At 43.9% G+C, this 18668-nt stretch overlaps 1 protein-coding gene across 2 annotated transcripts in view; it reads right to left on the bottom strand.

Moving 5' to 3' along the window:
* Positions 1–18668, bottom strand: part of ASTN2 (astrotactin 2) — a 2498474-nt gene that overhangs the window by 455120 nt on the left and 2024686 nt on the right. For both annotated transcript variants that reach the window (XM_085612137.1, XM_085612129.1), the window contains one exon: positions 15138–15317. In XM_085612137.1, coding sequence (XP_085468263.1) covers positions 15138–15317 — 180 coding nt within the window. The remainder of the gene's footprint in view (positions 1–15137; positions 15318–18668) is intronic.

The following is an 18668-nucleotide window of genomic DNA, read 5'->3' on the forward strand; positions in this document are numbered from 1 at the left end:
CTTACTGTGTTACTGCAGCACCCCCACAACATTTTAAAAATGGTTGGTGGTAACCCTGCCATGAGGAAAAAATTGTTTTAAAATCCCTCACAGGGCATTATGGGGTGCTCCTTCCATGGAGCAGCAAATATTTTGAATGGCTTCTGCAGCTCATTAATTATTCCTTTTTTTTGTTTTGTTTTCAATTTTGCCCACCTGGGGGACCCACAGTATCTCAAGTTTTTGGGTGCCGTAGGGCAAGTCCCAAGGTTCTCACAGCCCCTGCTGGCTTCCCAGCTAGCACCCATAGTGGGTGCCCGCAAGGAGATAGCAATTATTTTTTACATTGGGTGCACTGATGCCCACACAGGACATCAACAACATGCCCACTTGTTGAGGACCATGGCGGGGGGGCGCGCTAAGGCTCCTGAGGCCCCTGCCAGCTACTTAGCCAGTACCCGTATTGAGTGCCGGTGGAAGCTGGCAATTTTCGTTTTTACAGCGGGTGGCCCGGTGCACACCCAGGGCATCCACAACTGGCCAAGTAATTGGGGTCTGTGGGAAAGCTCCAAGGTCCCCGTTGCCCCAGCCTTTTCTACAGCCATCACCCATATTGGCAATAAAGTTTGTATTTCCTGGCTGCACTCTCCCATGAAGGGAACACCAGTGTCTCGATGGATGTTGTCCCTAGGACATTCACTCATCGGGCCAAGCTGATGAGGTCCCGGTGTACACCTCAAGTAGGGGGGTGTACACCCCCTTCTCTAAAAAAAAAAAAGCATTGCACCGACCCCCCTGGGATGTAGCCCATCCCAGGGGGCTTATATTTTAAAAGAGTGTGAACCAGCCTCTTTTTTTTTTCTGGATGGTGTATCGTCCATGGATATGCTACCCAGTTTAAAAAAAAAGTGTTTTGGGTCCACCAGGCCTAGGGGGCAAGGTATCCCAACCCTGCCTCCTATATGTTTTATTAATATTTTCACAGGGGTCTGAGTCTCTAAGCCTCCAACACCAAACCTAAAGGAGCTCCAATGCCCCATACACAAACAACCACAAGTCAAACGCCTCACCCATACTTTAACGCACTACATTACACTGGCACAGCATACATCATCAATCACATCTGATTTCAAAAACCTTCCAGACTCCTCTGCTTATCTTGGCTTCTACTTGCACACACCCCACACATACGGAAAAGATCCGGTAGACCAGCATTTTCTTACATCGCTTCCAGAGAGTGAAACACCCTGCTCCAGCACCTAAGAGCCTCCTCCTCACTTCTTGAATTCTGCAAGAAGCTGAAGACCTAGTTTTTCGAGTAGTACCACTAGGCCCTAGCATTGGCTAGACTCACACCTGCTCAGCGCCAGGATACCCTCCTGGGTGAAAGTGCTCTCTTCAAATCGGCACAACAACATAACCTAACTGTCCTAAAAATGCCTGTTACATCTTGGTTGGTGGCAGACAATCAGATCTCATCTTTTGATCTTTTGGACCCACAGATCCTCCACGGTGATCAATGATACATACATAAAAGTTGAACCTTCATTTCTCAAAAACCACTAAACAGATTTAAACAAAATCACAAAACAACACACTTTCTTGGCCAAGATCTAGATTTCCGCCAAATTTGCCATTATTCCATTCAGCCGTTTTGGGTTTAGCTGCATCTAATTTCCCTCTGGGAAATTGCTCGGGAAAATGCATTTGGGAGCCTACCATATTTTATTGATCTTACAATGGGATAAATACTCCAAACACAGTCATTTCAAACCCCTGTATGTTATCCAAAAATCCCAACACCGCCTAGATGTGAGAAACAAATGTTTAACTAACTGAGCCACCCAGGTAGCACAAACAATATTTGTAGTTCTGCCCCCAGTTTTTTTAACAGTATATCCAGAATTCTATAGTTCAGTCCTTTGTGAAAGTGGACAGGATACAGCCACTACCAAAATGTCGTGATCTTACAGTGGCTTAAAGACTCCAAATGCAGTCGCTTCAAACCCCTGTGTATTTTCCACAACTATACACAGCAACAGCGACCACTTTTCCAATATGCAGCAACCATAATGTAGTAGTCCTTGACAGAGGCGTAGCTAGAGCTTGTGGCGTCCGGGGCTATTCCTCAGATTGCCGCCCCATGGGCGGGGGGGGCGTTGCTGGGGAAAAAGGACGGCAAGCACTTGAAAGAGGACCGAGAGACACGTAGTATCGCCACTAACAGTTACCTCGATCATGCAAGTTACATGCACATACATGACACGGTCCAAGGCTACACAGTTGACTACACCGGTGACTGGCAGTACAAAAGAGAAAACACAGACTGCATGATCTATCTGGGGACTCAGAAAAACCGCATGTGACATCCCTCAGAGAGCTGTGTGAACAATTACCTGGTAATCCCCTCAGCGCAATGCAAACATGCACATACATGACACTGTTCCGGGATCCATCATCTACAGCTGACATTAAATGACCATTCATCATGGTCCCCCCATTAAAGCAGTGCACTTTGTGATCGGCATGGTACATGTTCTTTGCAGCAGGCATATTAACCCTCTATGCTACCTTTCCAGGAGTCAACCCTTCCACTAGACAAAACTCGGATCTCTCTCTAGGAAGAACATTAATCACCGAAGTTATCATGACATTTTTATTGTTTCTGAAAATTATTGGAGGCCAGGAAGATGGCAGCAAGTTTTTTTTAAACCATAATATACTTGCAAACACTACGCACCCACCCAAAATAGGTACCCAGTGCGGTCACACCGTTTGCACCGCCCTAACCTGCTCAAGGTTCATGTGTCCTCAGTGACAGAGTCACAGTGACTGGATCACTGTTGCTCTAGGGTGTGCTGCTTCGTAGGCCTGCCCGCAAGACTGGAGATGAACTTCAGTATGGATTGTGGTGGACAGGCCTTCAAGGTTAACTCACAATTGACACCACTAGGGTGCTAAGACATCAAGCCTTCTAAGGTCTAGTGGGGCCTTGTAAGGTCTAGCATGGGAATATGCTCCCTCAGTAGAGTGGTCTGGTGGACTGGTCATGAAGGCTGAACCCAGTTCCCCAGTTCCAAATTCGACAGCTCTGGCCATAGTGCCACATCCTCTCCCCCCACTGAACACCATACTGCCCCACTGAGAGAAACTCGCACTGCCTTCAGCTACAACCTAATTGTGCCCGCTATAAACACTTGGATGTGGCTCAATTCAAATTATGCACTTGATAAGAGTAATATGCTGCCTAAAAAAAAAAAAGTTAAAGCAAACACTCATAGGGAATGCAAGATTAAGTAAAGCATGTGAAATGTAAGCAGAAACAACATGGTTACCTTAACGATCTCTCACTCACTATTCAGAAATCAGTGAGTGGTTTTACCTGAAAAGTTAAGGACATGACTAGAGGGCCCTGAAGGGAACCGTTTCAATGTCCATTGCTTATATCCTTAATAAACGTAAGCAGTATGGTTTAAAAAGACCACATCCATAAACAGAGCCATGGTACACATTTTGTTTTCCAATCCACCCATCAACCAGGTATTGCAGTACCTCCAGGAATGGTGCACTTTCCCACCTGGGGACAACAATGCTGTTCAAAGAAAGACGAGAAAACAAAAGTAGCGCTTCACTGCAAAGTCTGTAAAGTGAGGCTGATGTGTTTGGATGTGAATAAAACCAATCTGGCCACTTTGCAACCACTCTGTCTTTTTAGTTATGTATTTAATTTTCATATTTAAAACCTTCTATTTCTCTCCATCCCGCTGCACTTTGGAATAGAAAAATGTCAGAAAAAGGGCATTTCCCGCAAGAGTGTTTTTCTTTTTTGGATCCATTTCACAGGGAAGCAACTAAATGAAAGAAGGAAAGAGGTTGTGAACCGTTTCTTCAAGTTACGGTTTTCAGTAAATTAGGAGCAAGACAGAAAAAGAGGGAATAATAGGAAGAGAGGGGGGACAGCTGCCAGCACAAAAAGAAGAGGAGATTGCCCGAGTCCAATTCCTTCTCTGCCCATCCCCGAACGTCCACGAAAGTAAGCCGAGCCTTAATTAAATGCCTTTGTCGCCCCCAAAATAGTGCCGCCTGGGGCAGACCGCCCCCACCGCTACCCCTAGCTACGCCACTGGTCCTTGACGCTTCAGATGATTTCCATTGGGGGAGTAATGTGGCATTGAAGACAATACTAGAGAACATTCAGCTCTACATGCCTCAATATTTTATGAACATTGTCAGTTCATAAAAACATCACACCCTGGATTTTTCATGTACATGCCTTGTTGCTGCTTTGTTCAAGGCCTTACATTTTTTTCCTAGTCCAGTATCAACTCCCTGCCCTGTAGAAGTTTGCCAAACTCAATCTTCCCTTTCCAGAAAGTGGACACAAGTTATGGTCAAGTTGCAAATGTGGAGTAGGAGGGAAAGATAGATCTTGAAGGAATGTGGAGACTAAAGATTTGGATAATTGGGAAGAAGGAACAGGATCAGGGAGGACATTAATAGAAGTGTCAGGTGCTGCTACACCGGCTCACTCTCCAGCAAAGAAAATACAAAAATCTATGACAGGCATGCTTTTATGTGCTCTACTAAATTTAAGTTGAGGATGGGAATAGACAAGAAACATCCCCGAAATTTGGATTAAGCAATTTCTGAATACATAAATATATATTAGGAAGCACATGAAGTAAAAATATGTATGTCTAGCTGCATGTACTTGAAATTAAACTTGGAAGGTTGTGACTGTGGCAAATTCTCAGGAATTTGTTAATTGCAGAGATCCTAAACACAGTTTTATTCATTTTTTATAAGTGAAGACAATGTTACAATTTGCAGAACAGTGGTTTGAATGAGGTCATGATCCTCTCTTCCAAACATTTGTATTTGGTGTGGAGTAGTATCCCTACTGATGAGAAAATGTATTGGTATGAACATTGAGAAGGTTTGTTTTATAATAGCACCCAGGGTAAAACATTTGCAAGCCACTCAGAATGCTTGCTTAGCTGGCTATATCTAACACTACAGGCCTGTAAGGGAGCATGTTATCCTTGTCCAGCTCTCAGTTTCCCTCTAGTGTGCTGTTGGAAACTGGGAGCGCCTCTCAGCTGAGTGTTTGGATGAAAACAGTCTCCATTCTTTTGTGGCACTCCGTCAGCTTCTTCTCAATGCGCTGGATTCACACATGGCTCTTTGGACTTCTCCCATTGCTTCTGGTGAGAAGAAAGCCCAATCAGCCAAAGAAAATGGAAAAATGTAAACAATCTTAGGGCACAGAGAGCACTTATCCTACCTTGCACCTGGGTCCATGGCCCCTGGTTGACCCATTCGGTAGAGAAAGCCAGTTCTCAGCAGTGGCCGTCCGTATAGGCTGAGGGGCCATGCCCGCCACCTTTTTCCGGGCAAGATGAGGGTCTGTCAGGCTGAACAGAGGTCCCCCTGACAGACACTCTTCTAGTTCAGGTCAGGCAGCCAGGAGCTAGACATGCACTAAATGTGCAGTATCCTGGTTGCCTGAGCTGAACTTTGCCATGCTGAGGATTTCCCAGCCCAGTGGGCGTGACCTCCTCAGCCTGGCAAAAGTGCCTTGAGGCACTCCCCCTCGTGACAAGTGGAAGCGTTACTGACTGACACTTGGACCTTCAGTTTTAAGCCCTGCAGTGCCCAGGGCTATGTGTCAATCAATAACACCTTGTCACAGAGGGGGGTGGGTTCAGCAGCCTTACTGACCCCATCACACTCTGTGACGAGATTGGGACTGTTGCCTTCCCTCTTTGCCTGACCTTAGGTCAGCCAATGAGGGAATGCAGCAGCCCCAACCCTCCTGGGACCTTTGAGGCTTCCTTGTCGAACAGCTGCTGTTGAGGTAAGTTTTATGTGTTTTTTTGGTGCGTGTATGCATGTATGTGTATTTGTGAATGTGTGTGTGTGAAAGTCTAAATTACTAGGTGTGATTGAGGTGTATGTATTTGTGTGTGGCACCCGCCCCCCTCCCTGGAAAAATTACTGGTTGCCGCTGCCAGGTCTAGACATGAATGGATCATAGTAGTGAATAAGGATAAAAGCCCGCCGCCACCCTCCCATAGTGAAGTGCTCTATAGCTGATGATCCCACTGGAGAAGGAATGAGATGTTGTGGAGTGCCAAGGCACAGGAACGAACTGGCTGCCTCGTAACTGAGCTTTTAAAAACACAACATAATTGTATGACTTAGAAGTGCTGGGGTTTATTGCCGGGTTTAATGATGTGTCTCCTTATTTATAGGGCACTCGGAGGAGCCTACTATTGATTTAATGCACTTCCCTCAAATAACATCATTTTCACAGCTATAAAAATAAATAAGAGAGCAAGTCTGAGACGGCTCTATTATGTCACCTGACTTGATCACACCCAGCTGCCCAGGAGCAGATATTAAATACAACGGTATCATATGTTCCACTACAAATCCTGCAGCAATGCAAACGGGCTACTGAGCTGCAGGAAGAACTTAAAAGAACTATTAGCTTCAGGATTCTCCATTTGGGAATGTGCTTCAAATAGTAGTGCTTGGAACCACGTAACCTCGCAAGAGTGGAAACATGCACATCCTTTGAATGTTGACGAGCGTACTCGGCATCAGATCTACATGGTGGCGTCGCAGAGGGTTCTCTAAAGATTGGAACAAGCTCTGAGAGGAGTATTTGACTTGAAGAAATAGGAACCCGAGAAATCCCTTTTTTTCTGAAATTGTGACGCTACCACACCAGAAACCCATTGTGGTTTGGAATTATCACCACAGAAAAAAAATAGTTCTCACACAGGAAATAGCCTTGAGAAAGTCGCCGGACGACCTCCCGAATGCGACGAAACACGTGTTGGCTGTAGAGAATTATTTGGGAAAGACTTGCACACATTAAAGTGACCAACAATGAAGAAAGAAGAATAATCTCTTGCGTATTACTTATGTTTGAATTTGTGAAAACACGCTACATACCTATGTTACTTTTAAAACTGTTACGTGTGCTAAGGAGTGTCATATGTATATCCTTTGAATTTTAGTTGTTCTTGCGGAGGCCTTTACATCAGGAGCCATTACATTGGGAGTATCTTACTTTGCATGTTTTTACATTGGAAGTAATATAGGAGTTTGGTTACTGGTTGACTGGGGTCAAGCAATAACCACAATCCTAGTCAGGGTAAGAGGCAGGCAAACCCTAAGTTAACCTGTGCTCACCCTCTGGTCGCTTGGTACAGAACAATCAGACTTAACTTTACAGGCAATTTGTAATGTATTTGTGCAGTACTTCTAACAGAAAAACTGTGAAGAGTCCACACAAACAGATTCAACACCAGGTTAGAAAAATAGAACTTAATTTAATAAATAAAACAAGACCAAAACGACAAAAATCCAATAAGTAGAACTTGAGATATAAAATTTCAGAGTTTTGAGGTAAAAATAGTGCCTAGAAGCAAAACAATCTATTTGAGATATCTGTTTGTGCTAGACCAAAAATTCAAAAGTTCAGTCACAGATACAAGGACTCAGTGAGGCGCGCTGAGCAAAAGTACCGTAATCCTGGGTGCTTCGACATAGAGGATGCGTCGGTGCCAATCCACACAGTGGCAATGAGGTGCTGGTCCTGATCCGTGCATCAGCGGTGAAGCTGTGACATCGATGATCGGTTAGCTGCAATGCAGAGGTTCATCGTTGAGGCTGCTGTGGATGGAGATGCAAGGACCTTGTTTCGAGAAGAGCATCGCAAAGCGGTGGTTCAGCCAGGTCTGATTCCCGCAGCAGTGGCGATGCATCTGTACCGATCCACGAAGCAGTGGTAATGCATCTGTTCCGATCAATGCAGCAGAGGCAATGCGCCAGTTCTGATCCCTGCTGCTACATGGATGGGTCGGATCGACAGCGGATGCGTTGATTCCACTAGAACAAGAACCTTAGGAACATTTATAGGGATCCAGGAATGGGCAGGCTCCACTTGGCATTGCAGACTCAAAGAGTCCAGGTGCAGAAGCAGGGTGTTTGGAAGTATTTTATGTCCCTGAGACTTCAGATCAGGAGACCATTCAGCTACGCCTAATGTCACTCTGTTGTTCAAATGATGCAGGTCTAGTCTTCCTCACCGAGGCAGGGGAACAGCAGGCAGCAGGGTAGCACAGTTAGGCAGGAGAACAGCAAAGCAGCAGTCCAGCAGAGTGGTAGTCTTTCAACAGCATAGCAGTCCTTCTTCCTCGCAGAGTCTTCATGGGTCCAGAAGTGTAATGAAGTGATGGTGTAAGAGGTCCAGTGCTTATACCCAGTTGGACCTTTGAAGTGGGGGACACTTCAAAGACAGGACTTTAAAGTGCACAGACGTCCTCCCTTCCTGCACTGGGTCCATGCTCAATACAGGGGGCTATGCAGGTGTAAGTGAGGCTGGGTCCAGCACCTCCCTCCGGTCCAGCTCCTCCCTCCCATCCAGCTCCTCCCCCCCAATCCTCACAGGATGGCCCATCAAGTCACACTTAAGCTCCTATTGTGTGTGGCTGCCTAGAGAAATACACAAAGACCAGCTGTCACCCACCCCAGACGTGATCACAGACAGGCAGCAGGCACCAAATGGTTGATGTCAGAAAATGCCAACTTTCTAAAAGTGGCATTTTCTGAATTGTAATTTAAAATCTGACTTTACCATAAATTAGGATTTTAAATTAGGATTCCAGAGACACCAGCGTGGGGGTCTTATCTCTTCCCAATTGGAAATTACACTTAATTAATGTATGAAGGTAATCCCAATGTTATCCTATGGAATATTGAAAAACGAAAATTTGAAGTTTTTCACTACCAGGACTTGTAAAACTTAAAAGTACATGTCCGGCAATTTAAATACATTGCACCTTCCCCTCTAGGTTGCGCAGCGCATACCTTCAACGTGACTCGTATGTATAAAAAGGGAAGGTTTGGGCCTGGCAAAAGGGTAATTCTGCCAAGTCTACATGGCAGTATAAAACTGCACAAACAAGCTCTGCAGCAGCAGGCCTGAGACCTAGTTAAAGGGCTTCTACAGTGGGTGGAACAATCAGTGCTGCAGGCCCACTGGCAGCATTTAATTTACAGGCCATGGGTACGGGGGTACCACTTTACTAAGGACTTATAAGTAAATTAAATATGCTTATTGAGGATGAACCAATGTTTCCATGTTTAGGGGAGAGAACTCAAGCACTTTCACACTGGTTAGCAGTGGTAAAGTGCACAGAGTCCAGAACCACCACCTATCCCCCCTCTTGTGGTACAAGAACCCCCCTGACCGACTATACATACACAACCCTTGAAACAGAAGGTTGACGTCCTGGACGAAGAAATTTCCCACATAAAAAAGGGTCTCTTGAACAAGTTGTTATGCAAAACCAACTCTATGCCAGAAAATATGAGTCCCCATAGAGGATCTCCAAGTAACAGTAAGCAAATCTACTGGACCTCCATCCGCCTTGGCCACCTTTCGCACAGACCCCAACCCTCTATCCCCTTCCAAAGGAATATCATACTGCTCTAAACCACCCTAAAGGGCTTCCAAGACCCCATCCAGAATCCCAGTAATCATTGGCACAAATAGAATTCCCTCGAACAAACACAGTTCCCAGAACTCCCGCTCAATACACCACTATCCACACACTCCACTCTCAAAACAATAACACTGACTCCCCAATCTGCTTGCTCTTGCACTAAAGATCAGCAGTTAAACGTGCAATAGAAATAGCTAAAACTATCCTAACAGATGGAATTGACAATGCATTCTCAACTTAATCTAGGCTCAATGAGCACTCAACCCCTTTACTCGACTTGCTCACACCACCTGGCTATTTCATTATACAAAGGGACAGACCAGATCGTATAGGAGGCAGGCTAGCAATCATTCACAAGTAAGTCATCTGTCTCAACAACTTTGAGACCACAAACTACTTGACATTTGAATGCATAGGAGTTAAACTCAAAACAAATGGTATAACTCCCATCAAGCTTACCAGCATCTGCTACCCTCCTGGTGGTCGCTCGCTCTTTACTGAAGAGCTATCTCACCTGGTAACACAGGTTTCTCTAAACGAAAATAACAATGTATTCTTAAGCAATTTCAATCTTCACTAGATTGACAGAAATGACTCCATGATCTGCAACCTAACAAATGTACTCTTAAATCAATAACCTCTAACAACCACAAAGAACAGACACACAACAAAGGCGCTACCCTGGACGGGATAGCTGCTTGAAATAATCTTGTCTCCATTTGATTGATCACCTCATACAATTAAATCTCAAGGCCAACCCTAGATACAACCAAGCCACTAGGCAAGGAACATCCGACAAATTCCCCTTTTGGAACCATAAACCAGTATCAACACCCAACTACGTTCACACCCTCATGCACAATAAAGGAACTCACTGCCCACTAAAACTCAGCAATGTCAAACCCACTTGACCAAGTGGCGTGCTCAAACTCGAGATCCAGAAAGACCCAGTCTAGATCCTTGTTCAATCTTGACCTAAACATAGAGAGAAGGCAACTAAGAATGACTGAAAGATTATGGAGACAAAACCCTTAACTGACACACCTCGCTGTCTTCAGGTCTGAATGTCTCTCCTACTAGAAACACATCTTTAGAGAAGAGGCTGCTTTCTTTCGCACTCAACTTGACCGATCAAAGAACAAAGATGGTTAGTAAGTCCTTGTCATGTTACCTGGAAGAAAACCATCTCCTGGACAGGGACCAGTTTGGATTTTGGCCTGGGCACGGGACGGAAACCGCTTTGACAGCTGTGTTGGATAAACTTTGAATGCGAGACGACAACGGGGACTCTTCGGTGTTGGTGCTACTGGATATGTCGGCCGCATTCGACACGGTCAGCCATGCGGTATTGGTAGCGAGATTGGAGAGACTGGGGGTGAAGGGCTGTGCCCTGAAACGGCTACAATCCTATTTGTCAAATCGACAGCAGGCGGTTACTATGGCACCATTTGCTTCCCTCTGGTCCCCGGTCTGCTATGGAGTACCCTAGGGCTCAGCGATCAGCCCGATCCTTTTTAATGTCTATTTAGGCTCTCTGATCCCTATTATATAATCTTATGGGATTGATGTGGTCAATTATGCCGATGATATCCAACTGCTGTTTTCCATCGAAGGGAAGCATGCATTGCCCATGAGCACCTTTCAGGCATGTATGGGTCAGGTTTCAGACTGACTCCTTACAGCTCAACGCAGGGAAAACAGAGCTGCTGTATTGTTCTGCAGCGAAAATGCCTAAACCCTTAATGGGCGAATTCAGGCTTAGGCCAGAGGATGACTCCCATAGTGGCAGCAAAAACGGTCCGCAATCTGGGGGTTATGGTGGATGAGGACCTTCAGATGCAATCCCAGGCCAACAAAACAATCGGCATCTGCTTTGCCCTGATGAGAGCTCTTCGGCAAATTCTTCCTCTACTACCAAACGAGGCTAGTCCCTTAGTGGTCCGAAGCATAATTCTGAGTAGACTGGACTACTGCAACTCCCTGTATTCGGGTGCTCCTCAATACATCCTGCAGGGGCTGCAAAGAGTCCAGTCTATGGCAGCTAAATTAGCTCTTAAAAGACAGCGTGGCTCCTCCGCGACCTTGGCGCTGATGACCTTCATTGGCTACCCATTAAAGACAGAATTAGCTTCAAGTCTCTGTGTATGGTCTACAGAGCACTACATAATACAGGTCCGCTACCCATACAAGAGCGATTCTCCTGGTAGAAGCCCAAAAGACACCTCAGGTCTACTAGCCAAAGTCTGGTGTCTATCGCTAGAGTAAAGCTGGTGAGGATGGGAGGTAGGGCGTTTGGCACAGCAGCAGCACGTCTCTGGAATGAGATTCCCCTAAACCTTAGACAAGCTGACTCTCTGCTGGATTTCAGGAAGAACCTTAAGACCTGGCTATTTGCCAGCAACAGGTAGCAATATTCCTAATTAGTGATTCAGCCGTTCTGTTGCTACACGCCATCATGGTCTCCAAGCGCCAGGATACCCGTTGGGTGAAAGTTGCGCTATACAAAAGTTTATACAATACAATACAATACAACAGACCGATTGACCTTTTCAACATAATAGAACATCAAACTACCCTCACCTCCCATCATGAAATAATAGCCACCAAAGAATGCTATGAAGAAATAGCCAACTTTTTTGTACAGAGAATATAGTGAAAATAGAACAATCTCCTACCCACACAACAAGTCTGACTTCTCAGCCCTCCCGCTCCAACGCCGCAATCATCTCTAAAGAAATTTCCCCTCCAGGTGCTATGTCAGACCTGAGCAACCCACAAATAACTAAAGTCAATAATGATCTCTTCCAACTGAAAACAATGTCAATTGGTCGGAGTTCAAACCATTAACAAAAGGTGAAGTCTGCAAGATAATTGCAAACTTGAAGCCCGCAACCCCTACTACCGGCCCCCTAACCTCCACCCTAGTACAGAACCGTAACTAAATCATCTCTCCGCTCTGGACTAAAATCATCAATGCTTCCCTTGCGTGGTGCTGTGTAGCTGAGTCCCTCCAACTAGGAAAAATCACATCCATTCTCAAATAACCCAGGGTGGATCCTAAGAACTCAAAAACTTCAGACCGGTCACCAACATTCCTTTCTTGGCAAAAGCAATCATAAAGCTTGCCCTGATACAACTCAACGAACACATTGATAAATTCAACCTAGAGGATACTTTCCAATCAGGATTTAGAAAAGGTTGTAGTATGGAAACTGCTATGTTCAACATATCAGGCGATATTCTCAGAATCTTAGATGAAGACAACTCCTGCCTCCTGATCCTACTTAACCTTTCGGCGGCCTTTGACACCGTTTATTACCAAGCTTTACTTGAGACCCTCAAGAATCACACTGGTCGCAACAGCACAGAAATGGTTTACTTCCTATGTACACCATCACGCTCAACAAATAAAAATAAACAGCTGTCTCTCTCAAGCTACACCAGTTCCACAAGGAGTTCCACAAGGCTGTATCCTCTATCCAGCCCTTTTTAATGTCTTCATGGAACCCCTCACAGTTATCCTGAACCAAGTGGGTGTCAAATACCTCTTCTATGCTGATGACACACAACTTTACTACTATTTGTGAGCCCTAAAAACTCCTTACTGCTCTCAAACACAACCCATTCATGAGTTCTAAAAACTGCTCACTACCCCTCCTTGAGCTGCAAAACCTCCTTACTACCCTTGTACCCTACCAATCCCTGACTCTAAAAAACCTAACTACCCCTATAGAAACTTTAAACAAATAAAACCATAAACCCATATGTTAATGTTTTTAAATGAATGACTTATTATTCATAAGTTAATATTTGAATTTAACTGTGCAAAATGAAATTATTTTTACTTAAATTTAATTTAAATTGCCTTTGCAATTTTAAAAGCATGGCCATAGCACTGTATATGTAAAACATAGCTAGAAAAAGAGACATTTGTGATGAGGAGATTTAGAGGTTAGTGGTGTTTTTTAGTGCTCGGTATGAAAGAAGTGCTCTCCCCCTAAAACTTGGGAATCCTTGCTTCCTTTATTGCATAATTTATGTTGCACTCTTAGCCTGAAAGGACATTATTTGGACATTTAGTGGGTGCCCTGTTGTGTTTGAACAAAGCTATGCTTCTCTGAGCTCTAAGGAGAGCGAACCCTCTGTGTCAGGAGCTGCCTTTACTAATTCCAGGCTTGCTTGGATGTAATTTTACCAACTCAAACCTGTAATACCATTACTACGATGGTAAAAGTCTTTAGTTGTTTTTTAGTTTGGCACGGAGTGCACTCGCTGAGCCTGTGCTTAAACACTTTGCAGCAAAAATAGCTAAAGGCTTTTTCTGTTTTACAACTCAGGGAGGATGGCACTGTGCTTATCCTCTGCTTAAAAACCATGCAGATTTAGAGTGTCTGTGGTGTAGAGTACTTCATATAAAGGAGCTGTTCTCTACCTAATAAGTGGGAACATTCAAGGGAACCCTATTTCCATTTTGCATTATTTATTTTAAGTCTGAAAAATGCATTGTTTTGACTTGTACTGGGAGCTCCCTTGTATCTCTACAAAGTTATTCTTCACTAATGAGCTCTAATGGGAGTAAAACATGCATCAGAAGGATCTACTTTTATTCATTCCAGGTTGGCTCGGATGGTATTTTACCACCAAAGCTGTAATACTGTGCCAATAATGGTTAACGGGTTTTGTCAATTATGAGCTCAGCATGGATGGCACTTGCTGATCCTATGCTTAAAGACTTGGCTGCAAAAATGGCAAAAGACTTTGTTGTCTTTCTAGCTTAGCAAGGATGCCGCTGTGCTAGTCATATGCTCAAACATTCTGCTACAAAAACAGATATTTGAGGTAAGCAGATTTACAGTGGGAATTACACTGGGTTCCCTAGTTTCCTATTTGCATAATGTATGTGTGACTTTAAACCTAAAAAGGCATTGTTTGGAGATCAACCATTATTTTAATCTTTCTCTCTGTACTCGATGTAAAGAAAACAAAACTTCAAGTTAATGGTAACATATCAAATATTTCACAATGCTTTCCCTGATTTCTCAGTTCCCTGCCAGGACCTCTTCCTCTCAGATTTGTCCTAGGCGTAGTGTGCACTGCAGAATACCATGATTACCTTACGAAAATACCTATTGGGTTCAGCAGGATCACAACAAACATGTGGGGGCATCCACAAATCTCTTATGGTTTCTTTGCACTGAGAGATGTGATCCTCATACTCCTAACTGAAAATGCCATCATATGTAAAGAAAGCAGAGTTTCAGGTGAGAATCAGCAAGCGGAATAACCTACACAAGCTATACCATTAGTTAGAGAAGTTGTGCCTGCAGATTCTCTTCTGGATTTAGCTCTTCTTCCATATATGGAAAGATTTTGTTACCACCCACCTGAAGATTAGGCTAGTATCTCCACAGAGGGGCGGCATTGTTCCTGTACCACAAAGTAGCTGGAGCATGCTAGGCACTTTATTTTAGATTATTTAATATTACAGGAATAATGTTGATACGCTGATTTACCCATTTGTTCAATAAAAGCAATTGGTAGCTGATGTAGAACTGGAGTCAAAAAAAGTGAGTTACCTGTGAGATATGGTGCATGGCATGCTCTGGGGCACCCTCCACCCTTACCCAAATGACTCACCTTTCTGGTATTGCAGCCACAGCTGCTGCTGCACCCTCTTGCTGGGGAAGCTAATGGTGCAGGTGAGTTCTGATCCGTAGAGTGCCTCCGACACATAGTGTGAGCCGTACTGTTGCAGAACTCCTAACAGTTCCTCCCGGCTGCTCTCCTTCTTCAAGATCTTCAACACGTTGGCAAAACCTGGAACATGGATACAGAGATAACCGCATAAGTCCATATAAATTTGAGCTTGCTAGGCCTTCTAAAGGTTTAACGTGTATCAGAGTGGGGCATCCCTTCGGTTGGTAGAATCTACTGCTGAAACAATTTATAGAGTTTGATATGAATCCCTCTGGTAACAGCATTTGGCATGTGCCCCAACGTTGGAATCCTTTTCTGCAAACAACACTGTGCAGACTCATTTTCCTCCAGTATTTTTTGTTTATTTCTTTTTATTTCTTTCACGCGCTGCCTTGCTGTCTGCCTGACTGCCCAAGGTGTCAAGCTAAGGGCCTAGGAACACAGTCGGTCAATACACAACATGTCCCCTGTAGATGGAATTTTCCCTTCAGATTGTGACACAAGATAGCATCTTATTGGAACAATGGTGCCTGAATCCCAAACTGGTTAATGGTACAACATCAAGGGCACCCCCTTGGATCTGGAAGTGCCTCCTATTTAAGGCTGCAAAGGCAAGCGACACATTCGTTTTCACTGAAAATTGGGGGGTAGACATGTGTTGTGCCTACTCTATGCAGATGATTTGGCAATTGTGGACGTGACTCAAGTAGGTGTGAAGAGGAAGTTGATTAATGTAATCATTATTGAGAGGCTAATAAATTTAAGGTATGCATGGGAAAAACAAAAATAGTCACGTTTGGTAAAAAAAAGTAAAACGTATAAGTGGATGTTAGGTAATAATAGGGTAGAGGTCGTGTCCACTTATAAGTATTTGGGTATGACGTTTACTAGTCAGTTGAGTTGGGCCTTGCATCAAGAGTTGGTGGAGACGAGGGCACTAGCTACGATGGGGGGACTTGTTTGTTTTAAAAAGACTTATGGTGGTCCTTTTTAGGTCTCGCCTGAACCAGCGCATGCGCTGGTCTGGCGAGACTTATTGAGAGGGCTCCAAAAAGTGCTACAGGCCAGCCTAGAGCTACAGTGCATGTGCCCGGGCGCGCGCGCCGCTTTTACCGCTTTTACCGCGATTACTTTCACTTTCGCGGCCCCACGGCCGCTTTGATGTTTGATCACGATCACTTTGGCGGCCGCACGGCCGCTTGGCATAGCCAACAGGTCTCGCTTTTGGGAACTTATAAGTATTTAGTTATGCAACTGTTGCATGGCTAAACACTTATAAGGTCCCAAAGGCGAGACCTATTGGCTATGCCAATGCTTGTTGGACTTTCCTTTTAGCAGTCTATAATGCAATGGTCCCCACGCAATGCCTATACGGGGCCGAGTTACTAGCCATAAGTATGGAGGGAAGTTGGGAGAGGTGAGAAAGTAAATATTTGAAAAAATTGTTGGCTCTCCCCAAAGGTGCAATGTCCCAGGTGATAAGATTAGAAGGAAATTTGCAGGCCTGGAACTTCTTAGCCTATAAAACAACATTGTGAGTTTTGGATAAACTTTGGGTCACAAATGCACAGAAGATATCAGCTGTTTAAATAGAAAAGAGTGAATTACAGTGGGCTAAGAAGGTAAAGAAAGGACTAGCAGCCGCTGCAGGAACCCTAAAATTAGAATTAAAAATAGTGGAGGCCTCACAACTTCCTAAAGCAGAATTAAAAATTGCCTGTAAAAATAAATCCAGGTTGGCTGATTTAAAGTATGCAAGGAACAGACCCTCAGCAAAGTACATGGTAGATTCATGGGAAAATATGAATGCATTTCCTATTTTTCTGCACGTCCAGATGCCCCGCTACATTTAGCACTATTAACATTCCGGGTAGCATTAAATGTGCATTGTGAGAGCTGAGAAATTTGAAGTTGTATTAGACTGAAAGAATAATTGCGCATGTGGATTGCCTTCTCAAAATTTCAATTTTCATGTTTTAATTGATTGTCGTTATTTTTATAGACTTCATTGCATGTTTTTAAAACCTCTTTTTAAAAGGTATAACATAAATTGCCCAATGATGCACTTGCACTTTTTTTTTTAATGGAATTTTTTGATGTGGCATGTGCACTGGCAACTGGAGATTTTAGCTTGAATACTGATAAATTGGTACTTATATGGTTGTATAGTCATATAAAATGTTATTTGGTTTTAAAGACGGTGTCTAAACGTTAATAAAGTGTGAATTGAACAGAACTAAGGCTACCAAGGTTTCCCACAGCCATATGTGTCTGGATTTATCTACAGGATCATTGAGGAGTGTTTCCGTTATTAAGGGATGGCTTTTATTGTATTTACTATTTAGCTTGTAATGCTCATCTGTGCCCCTGTAGCAGTGACACTGCTCACTGTATGAGTGATGACTGATGAAGATTTTAAAAAAGGATTTACTTACACCTGATGCCCAGTCAGTAAGACCATGGATTACAACTATTTCCCCTTCCATCCTCCACCTGAGATCCAAATTTGCCAGCGCCCAGTGTTCTGTTTGATTACCCCCCCCCCCCCCCCCCCCAGAATAATTCAAATCTAATAGCTGGATCCATACACACAAATAATGCTTCCCTACTCAGGACTTTATTTGAAGATAGTGCCCTAGCCTTTATGGAATTATCTAACGGTTAGTGTACCGACTTGCCATGTCTTCATCGACAGAAAGGGCTTTCCATCTTTATAAATTATGTATAGATTGTAACTTACTACTGAGATCATTAGCAACATATTCTTATTGCCTTCTGGTCTAATAGCCATGCACCATCTGCTGAAATCCATATCTGTAGATTGCGTCTTGCAAAAAGCATCATCCCTTCCAGTTTGTATCTTACTCCAGAGGTCATTTTCAGAAAATGGTGGCGTCCTACACAGGTCTTTCGAAAATGAAGATTGCACCTGTGGTATGAGCCATCATCTGTAGAGTCTACCTTCCTCTTGTAGCAACTAATGTCTGTCTGTATCTTCCTCATAAGGTCATTAATTGAATATTGTACCTTAATGTGCATTGTACATTCCTGCTGAAATCAATAACTATACATTGTCCTTTCTGACCAGGACTATTTTCTTAAGGTTGTACCTACTAGCCAATCTCATAATCAAGGGATTGTACCTTCTACCCCGCTCATTATTTGTATCATGCATCTCTCTTAATGAGTTCAGTATAAGAAACTGCCATCTTCCTCCTGGTGGCGTACAAAAGATGGATGCCGTACTGGTAGATCACTATCTGTTGGTGCCGGTGTTGAGTACTTATGTTAAGTTAGGGTGACCAGACGTCCCGGTTTTCCCCGGACGGTCCCTGTTTTTGGAGAAGTGTCCCCGTGTCCCGACACTTTTCTCCAATTCAATGAAATGTCCGGGTTTTTAAACAGTGTCCCGGGTTAAATATACAAATGTCCCGGTTTTTCATTTGTTTCGGTTGTTTGAGCATGCGCGTG

This window comes from Triturus cristatus, chromosome 1_2 (assembly GCF_964204655.1).
Source record: "Triturus cristatus chromosome 1_2, aTriCri1.1, whole genome shotgun sequence".
Lineage (NCBI taxonomy): Eukaryota > Metazoa > Chordata > Amphibia > Caudata > Salamandridae > Triturus > Triturus cristatus.